Raw genomic sequence first — 8,621 nt, 5'->3', positions numbered from 1 at the left:
AGCCTAGATATATAGTAGGTTGTACCACTAAGTTTATGTATATTGTATAATGCTTGGACATTGATGAAACCACCTCATGATGTGTTTCTCTGAAGGTTTCCACCAGGACATTTAATAATTTATGGTTATAATGAGTTACAACATAATTATGGAATATAGTAAATTTGGGCTAATGAGAATTAAATTAAATACTAAACTAGTATTTATTTGGCAAAATGAATATAATTTTTATCTTGCACCACAGTCGCCATTAGGTGTTTCTTATGTCAATCACTTGTTTGATTGACTAATCCTGATAGAGCTTCAGATGCTCCCAGGTGGAGAGCTTGCAGTCATCTGGCCTTAGGCTTTCGTGTTTTCATAACTTTCTTCACGTGGTTCACTTGCTTGAATAGAGAAAACTTAATTTCCCCATTTGAAAAGTAAACACGTGTCTGCTACCTGTGCAGAGTCAGGTCAGTTTTTATTGAATCAACAGAGAGGACCAGTGCGAGTGTCTGGCATGAAGCTGCAGTGTGATTTGTTTCTCGGGTGTAAAACTGGCATTTCTAGTGTAGCACATGTTCTTCTCAAAACTGCATTAACATTTATACACTATGTAGATGTTAGATAACCATTGTAAAAACCATCAAAAAGAACTTTTTTTAAATGAAAAATTGATGTAGAGTTTTGTTGTGGTAGGTATAATTTGTTATTTTATACACACACACACGCACATACACATTCTGATTATATGTCATCACAATGGGCCACATTAAATGCTACATTGGCTTCACAGAATGAGTGTGGTAGTGTTCTTTCCCTATTGATATTCTTGAATAGTTTGAGGATCATTGTGTTGGTATTTCTTTGAAGGATTGGTAGAACTTGGCAGTGAACTGTAGTCTAAACCTTTTTTGGGGGGCGGGGGGGACTATTTCTTCTTTGATTCCACTCCCTGCTGTACATCAGTCAGGCGTTTGTCCTGTTGATTTAATTTTGGTGATAAGCTTAGGGATTTATCTGTTTGTGAGACTGGGCTCATCGGCAGTGCCACCTACACAACCACATTCAAGGTTTGAATGGCGTTCTTCCTATTGAACAAAGTCACTAAGGAGATTTACAGAAGTGGATGTTCTTGAAAGATTTATGTGGACAAATTGCATTTTTATGTCTTATATTTGGACAGTTAATAATTTAACTGCTATTATTGCCTTTTAAAATGTTCCCAGAGTTAATAAGTTCATGGAACGTGAAGGTCGCAGACCTCGTCTTCTTGTGGCAAAAATGGGACAAGATGGCCATGACAGAGGAGCCAAGGTCATTGCTACAGGGTTTGCTGATCTTGGTTTTGATGTGGACATAGGCCCTCTTTTTCAGGTATGTGTCACATTTAGAAAAGTAAATGAAAACAGCAAAGATGGTCTTTAAAGTTGTTTTTAAAAATCTAGCAAATTCTGCATTTTCTAATGTATATTATCTATTTAATTTTGATAAAAAATAAAAACAAAATTCAGGATAACTCAAATTTTTGTAAAAATAAATTTAAGTTCAGAGTGAAGTTTTTTTTAATTAAATTATTTTATTTATTTACATTCCAAATGTGGCCCCAGAATGAAATTTTTTATCCAGCTTTGAAAGTGAAGATTATTTTACGAGGCTTTCTCATTGTATTCTTTGAGATTGGTAGTCCATAAAGATTACCCCGAATATTCTTGAAGGGAATTTTTTTGTTGTAACTTATACCTTATTGGTAAATTCCCATCCCAGAAGCATATGGTGTTTATGGTATCAGTAGCTTCAATACTACTCAACATCTCAAGGTGACGAAATAACAAGAGACAGTCAGTCAGAATCCCGGGATGGTGACGGAAATAGCACAGAGCTTTGCGGCAGGTCTGGCTTCACCCTTACCTTGTGATAAGCGGCTCTCTCTGCTGTCTGTGCTCAGACTCCCCGGGAAGTGGCGCAGCAAGCTGTGGATGCAGATGTCCATGCTGTGGGTGTCAGCACACTTGCCGCTGGTCATAAGACCCTCGTTCCTGAGCTTATCAAAGAACTCAGTGCCCTGGGACGGCCAGATATCCTTGTCATGTGTGGGGGCGTGATTCCACCACAGGTATTTTTCTTCTCTATACTCTTCTCCACATGCATACATGTACTTGTGCATGCACACATACTCACACATGAGTTTTGACTTACAGGAGTTTGGGTGAGGGGTTACTTACAGGATCAGGGATGACGCAAAAGCAGGACCCAAATGCCCGGTCCACACTGGTGAAGACTTTAGTTGTTCGGCGGCTCAGCAGGTCAGAACCATCCCCGCTGCACAGCATTGTTGGTCAGTCTCCTCCAGAAGTTACTCATTGCTTCTGTAACCTTGGTGGGGTCCTTGGGACTCGTGCAAGTTTCACCCATACCAGTCTTGGAAATTTTGTTTTCTCTCTGAGTCTCAGAAACCTCTCTGCCTCTTCTTTGAAGGAAAGTTACAGAAATTCAGAGGAAATGGCTATGTAAAATAACACACACACCATGACGGATATATATCATACTATTAGATTATAGATAACATGGAACACACACACATTCAAGAGAGCACACACACACACACACACACACACACACACACACACACACATAATACACACATACACACCAAGATAGATATGTATCAGACTATGAGATTATAGATAACATGGAACTAACACACACACACACACACACACACACACACACACACACACAGACACACACACACACCCCCCGAGGTAGATAGTATCAGACTATGAGGTTACAGATAACATGGAACTAAAACACACACACACAGAGGGAGAGGGTGGGAGGCATGTAGAGGCAGCAGGCAGGCAAATAGGCAGGTAGCATGGACATATTTCCAAGGATGAATTTACTTTAGATGTAGAGGCAAAGTCTAACTTATATTTCACTAGGTAAATTCTGAAGACAGTGTGCACTTTTTGTTCTTCTATTAACATTATATTTATTTCATCATATAGCATTTAATTTAATTCATTTAACTTTTTACATAATTCTATGAGAAAACTTGCAGGAACTTATGATAGTTATCTACCATCTTCATATTAAGTGCAGTGGCAGAAAGATTTGGATAAGAGCAATAGGCTTCATAATAGAGAGATGCTGTAAATACCTCGATAGTGAGATGGTGGCTTGAGAATGGGTCTTTAGGTCACTGCGCTAGTCAGAGCATCACTTGTCCATTTCTTCCATAACCCATCCTCGACTGCTGCCCCACCTCAGAGTTATATTCACTTGTGTACAAACTTCCTTTACTAGAGAAGCTACTTTGAAATGAGTGAAAAATACCCTACTGCTCACACGCAGAATCATCTTGTCCTTGATACAACAAGCTATAGGAGAAGGAAGTAGACATTTTAACATAAATACAACCTTTTTTTCCAGAAAGGAGCAATGGATTCGAAGTAGCAGAGGATGATATCAATTGATTATTTATGACCGGAAAGAATTCCACCCTGTGTTATATTTACTGATGGTTTAAAAACATTAATTAAGATGCAAAAAGGGCTTGTTCCCCACCTGGCTTCACATAGTAACCACTTTTTCTTTTTAATTAGGATTAGGAAAAACAAAACTGGGTATGAGTCTGTATGAGGCTTTTAGAAGTAAATATTTGTAGACTGTGCAAAGACCTCAGGTCAACATTCATTAGTAAAATACAGTTTCACATCTAGATGTACAATCTCTTCCTCTGTTACTACTCCGGAGGAAGAATAGCACATCTCTACCATCTTGGCGATTGCTGATGATGCAGTGAGTGTCTTCCGTACCAGTTTCTTCCTCTATCACAGGGTATTCATGTGATCTAGTCAACGTGGAAAACCTCAGTCAATACTTTTCTGTTTTTATAAGTGTGGCTTATGTTTGGGAAAAGAGAAAGAAATTTACTTGTATATTTCTTATTTCTTGAGTTGGGGATTCTCAGTACATTAGTTAGATTCTCATAAATGCCTTTGCTCCAGCAGTCCTGTGATGTCAATCACAGGCACGTGCTACCACACTTTCCTAATATGGGCTGTTAGTCATTAGGATTGCCTGTCTATGGAATAATGTATCTATCTTATGGTGATGGGAATTATAACATGTAAGCTGTTAGGCATGGCATTAAAAAGTAAGAATTAAATTAATTAAGCACTAGGAAGATAGTTGGATTGATATAAGGGTTGAAAAAAAAAAAGGCCATTGCTGGTATGTTCAAGAAATATATTTAAAGTCACATTAAGTTTCTTGATAGAGTCACTGAGAGCATCTTTAATGGTTTTCTATAGTTTACTGTCAGGTTAAAGTGTGAGCATGGCATACTACTATTTAGTATGGGTAGCCTTTACTAGGGAGTGAGAAGGATCAGAGCCTGTAAACTCATTATTAGTTACTGTAGCAGATACCCAGTCCAAGTTCATAGCTCAGGTGTAAGGATAATGCCATGGAATACCACATTATTAGGAAATAATAATGTTTCAGGCTGTTCTCAACTTGGAGAGATTGTTACTGGATGTTTCAGTCATTCTTATAAGCTCTGAAAACTTGTCTCAGTCAGTGATGTGTTATCAGCACTTACAGGTCCAGTGCTGTGGATACAAAGTTGATGACGCATTATCTATATTCTCAGAAATTCAGGCCAGAAAGACACAGGCTCCAGAGTATATGTTAAATGATATTGCAGGATTCTTAGCACTGTAAGAGTAGTACAAAGGTAGGTAGGGGCACTTGGTGGACAATTCATGTGATTGGTTATTTATTGTCTAATTTTGGTCATTTGTAAACTGGGAAAAGGTCAGTGTTGCCACAGTTATATACAGACCAGACCATCTGTCCTATATGTGGTCAGACCTCAAGGCACATCCTAGATTCAGTGTTAGTGCTAAACTTGTCCTGAGGCTAACACAGGAATCCTTAGACTGACACACTAGCTGTGCTAAAATAAGCTAACTGCAGTAGCAGAACTAAAAACGACTGGCCTTTATTAACACAACTGACTTACCATGTGGCCAGATTCAAATGATCAGTATTCACTGCTGACAGTACATGTAGAAGGAAGTAAATAGACTGTTAAAGTCAGCAACATTTTATTATAGTAAATGTAACACATCGAGCAATAAGCTGTGAAGATTTAGAGAGAAAACTAGGTTTTAAAGTGTGTTCTCTTCCTTGTTAGGGCTACACAGCTTCACAAATAGCACTGGGCAGATTTCTGGTTTAGACTTGGGGTATGTGTTGGGTGTTGGTCTGGTGTTGCTATGTATTCAAATGCTAAATCCTGGTCACCACAATCTGGTTGCCCCTAACAAGGAGATCCTCTCATAGACCAAGTGATACTATGTAAACCCTGCTCCTTAGTTTAAAGCTCATTGGTTAATAAAAGGCTAGAGCCTGTGGCTGGGCAGTAGGGAGAGAATGGTGGGACTTGAGATTTGAGTGAGGGGGTATCAGAAGAGACCAGAGAGAAGGAAAGAGGATAGGAAGGGAGCAGAAGGCCACCATGAGAGGAGATGGACCATGAGCATGTGGCCAGGAGAAACAGCAGGTAACAAGGGACATATGGCTGGGATAATAGTCCCCAAACCTGCCCGATCAAGGCTTATAGCTTATAAATAAAATACCAGATTTGTGTTTTTTTTTTATGGACAAGCTAGAATATATAATTCCTTTTACAGTCTGAGCACAGTGCTGCTGGTGTTTAGCTGCTTCTGTCAAGAACGATGTTTGTTTAGCTCCACATACAGTGTTCCAGCTAAGAAAGCTTTTGGTGTTGGTGAAAAAGGAAGGAACAGGTGTATGTGCAGGTACACACACACACACACACACACACACACTGTCACAGACATATACACACATACATACACTTATGTATAAAATATTTCAATATTTCTTTTAATCAAACAAATTTTTTCAACAGGATTATGAATTTTTGTATGAAGTTGGTGTTTCCAACGTATTTGGTCCTGGAACCCGGATTCCCAGGGCTGCTGTTCAAGTGCTTGATGATATTGAGAAGTGTTTGGCAGAGAAGCAGCAATCTGTGTAACATCTGGATCTTTAGTTATGACCACAGATGGGAGAAATAAAGATATGTCTTCAGGTAACCCTAACATCTGTTGGTATGCTTGCTTTGGAAACCTCATATTAAAAGACTCTGGTTATAAATGTAAAGTCATGCCAATACACATATTTAAAGAATCTCAGTTACATCTCTGAAAATAATCTACACCAAATATTTTAAAGTACATTATTCTAGAAAATTAGAATGGTATACTACTTAGAAATAGTTAATAATACAATTCTTGTAAATTAATAAACTTTTATTTTGTCCTTTGAGTTGGGATCTCACTATGTAGCTCTGGTTGTCCTGGAATTCACTCTATTCACTAGTCTGGCCTCAGACTCACAGAGATCCACCTGCCTCTGCCTCCCTCGTATAGGGAGTAAAGGTATGTGCCTCATGCCCAGCAAATAATTAAACTTTACATTTAAGATTTTGACTGATTCAATTCTTTCTTCAATTTAGTGTTGATTTGAGTACTAGAAACTCAAGCTTCTGTGTTAATGTATTAATCAAATAATGACATTTATCTTACAAGACATAGTGGAGGATATTTATGGATGGAAATAGACTGGGTTATGATCCTCAGCTAGATTTACTATTGCTTCAATAAAAGTATTATTTATCACCCCCTGTAGTGGAACAGGGGAAATGGCAGATATGCCTTCCAGGATTGCTTCAACTTCTCAGCATGTGAATGGTATTCTTACTGTCAGGCCTGCCTCAAAACTTTGGAAAAGCTGTTTTTGAACATTCCCTTCAATACAGTGCTGATGGACATATGAACACTATAATGACAGTCTAACTCTACTGCATAAAATAAATGAATTTTTTGATCCATAAACATGCTGATCTATATAGATTTTCTTATTAAAGATAAGTTACAAAAATAAAGACTGTCTGAAGTGTGATGTTGAAAATTCACTCACTGAAGGAAGAGGATTACTCTGTGTTAACTAAGGTATTCAGTAAAGGTGAACTAAGCAAAAGGATTCTTTGGTAATTTTCTACTTTATAGATCAGATAATAGTGTGGAGGGAAAATCATATATTCCTATAGAATTAATAAACTGTACTATAATATAGTTAATTTTCAGAACATGACCCTTGGGAGGATATCATTATTGTTTCCATTTCAAAGATAAGCGGTTTGACTTCAAGGTCAGCAAGATATTCACTGTGTCATCTTATGTACTGTCTATAAAGAAATATATATTCAATAAATATGAATTTCCTGTCATGTGTTTCATTATGTGCTGGTGATGAAGAGTAAAAGGTTGTCAAAGGACACTGATTCCTTGCCCTAGGGATTTCCTCTGCCGCTCCCAGGAAATCCCACCCAGGAAATCCCACTTTCTTGAGATTTGAGTTCCCAAAATACCACAGAAGGCCCGGATGACCTCTGTGGAATGTTCCAACGCCCTAGGTGTGCCTGGGGGTGTACTGATAAAAAATGTATGATTCTTCCCCTTATGAATTTCCTCATTCCCCCTGTCCTCCCCCTCCTTTGTGATTTTTGCCTTTATAAGCCTGTTACAAGTTCAGGCCGGGGTCGAACTCCTCTACCCCTGCGTGGTGTATGAGTCTCGACCCCAGCATGCTGGCCTGAGATCTCACTCTTTCACTTTCAATAAACTTCCTCATGCGATTGCAGCAAGTCTGGTCTCGGTGCCTCGCTGGGTGCGCGCCTCTCCTGAGATTTGAGTGAGGGTCTCCCTTCGGAGGTCTTTCATTTGGGGGCTCGTCCTGGATTTGCGCGACCACCCAGGGGCCCTAGACCTACTTGGAGGTAAGGATTTTCTTTCCTTTCTTTCTTTGTTGTCCTGTTGTGACTCTGTGTTTGTGGATTGTCCAGATTGTGATTCTGTGTTTGTGGATTGTCCAGATTGTGATTCTGTGTTTGTGATTTGTTCAGAGGTCTGGTGCGATCGCAGTTCGGTATTCGCAAACGCTCTAACCGAGTCTGCTCTTCCAAGGGAGGAGTGGAGTGGACGGGGATAGACGTGTCCAGGGTCCACAGTTTGCTCACCCTGGGAGACGTCCCAGGAGGACAGGGGGAGGACCAGGGACGCCTGGTGGACCCCCACGGGAAAAGTCGGGAGATCAGTTTTTCTCCTTGACGATCTGTGTCAGAGGGCCAATTGTGGGCCATCTGGCTCTTTTCGGGATTTCAGGTCGACTCGAGGTCGGCGACTGACTTTGTCTCTCTGTTTTGTAGTATCTGTGAGTGTTTTGTGTGTGTGTGTCAGAACTAGAAATGGGCCAGACTGTGACAACCCCACTAACACTGACTTTGAACCATTGGACGGATGTTAAGACAAGGGCCCATAATCTTTCTGTTGAAGTCAGGAAAGGACCGTGGCAAACTTTCTGCTCCTCCGAATGGCCGAGTTTTGGCGTAGGATGGCCTTCAGAGGGAACTTTTAATCTATCTCTTATCTCCGCTGTTAAGCGAATTGTTTTTCAGGCTTCAGGGGGACACCCCGATCAGGTTCCATACATCATCGTGTGGGAGGACCTGGTCCAAAACCCGACATCCTGGGTGAGAC

General features: G+C 39.9%; 1 protein-coding gene across 1 annotated transcript in view; it reads left to right on the top strand.

Moving 5' to 3' along the window:
* MMUT (methylmalonyl-CoA mutase) overlaps positions 1–7,312 on the top strand; it is a 29,341-nt gene extending 22,029 nt beyond the window's left edge. Inside the window, exons 11-13 of the mRNA XM_080917203.1 lie at positions 1,212–1,359; positions 1,931–2,098; positions 5,930–7,312. Of these exons, the coding sequence (XP_080773329.1) occupies positions 1,212–1,359; positions 1,931–2,098; positions 5,930–6,058 (445 nt within the window). The 3' untranslated portion in view covers positions 6,059–7,312. The remainder of the gene's footprint in view (positions 1–1,211; positions 1,360–1,930; positions 2,099–5,929) is intronic.
* The last annotated feature ends 1,309 nt before the right edge of the window (positions 7,313–8,621 follow it).

The sequence above is a fragment of the Micromys minutus genome (assembly GCF_963924665.1).
Source record: "Micromys minutus genome assembly, chromosome: 5".
Taxonomy (NCBI): domain Eukaryota; kingdom Metazoa; phylum Chordata; class Mammalia; order Rodentia; family Muridae; genus Micromys; species Micromys minutus.
The sequence above is the reverse complement of the archived record's forward strand: the minus strand, read 5'-3'. Positions and strand labels throughout refer to the sequence as shown.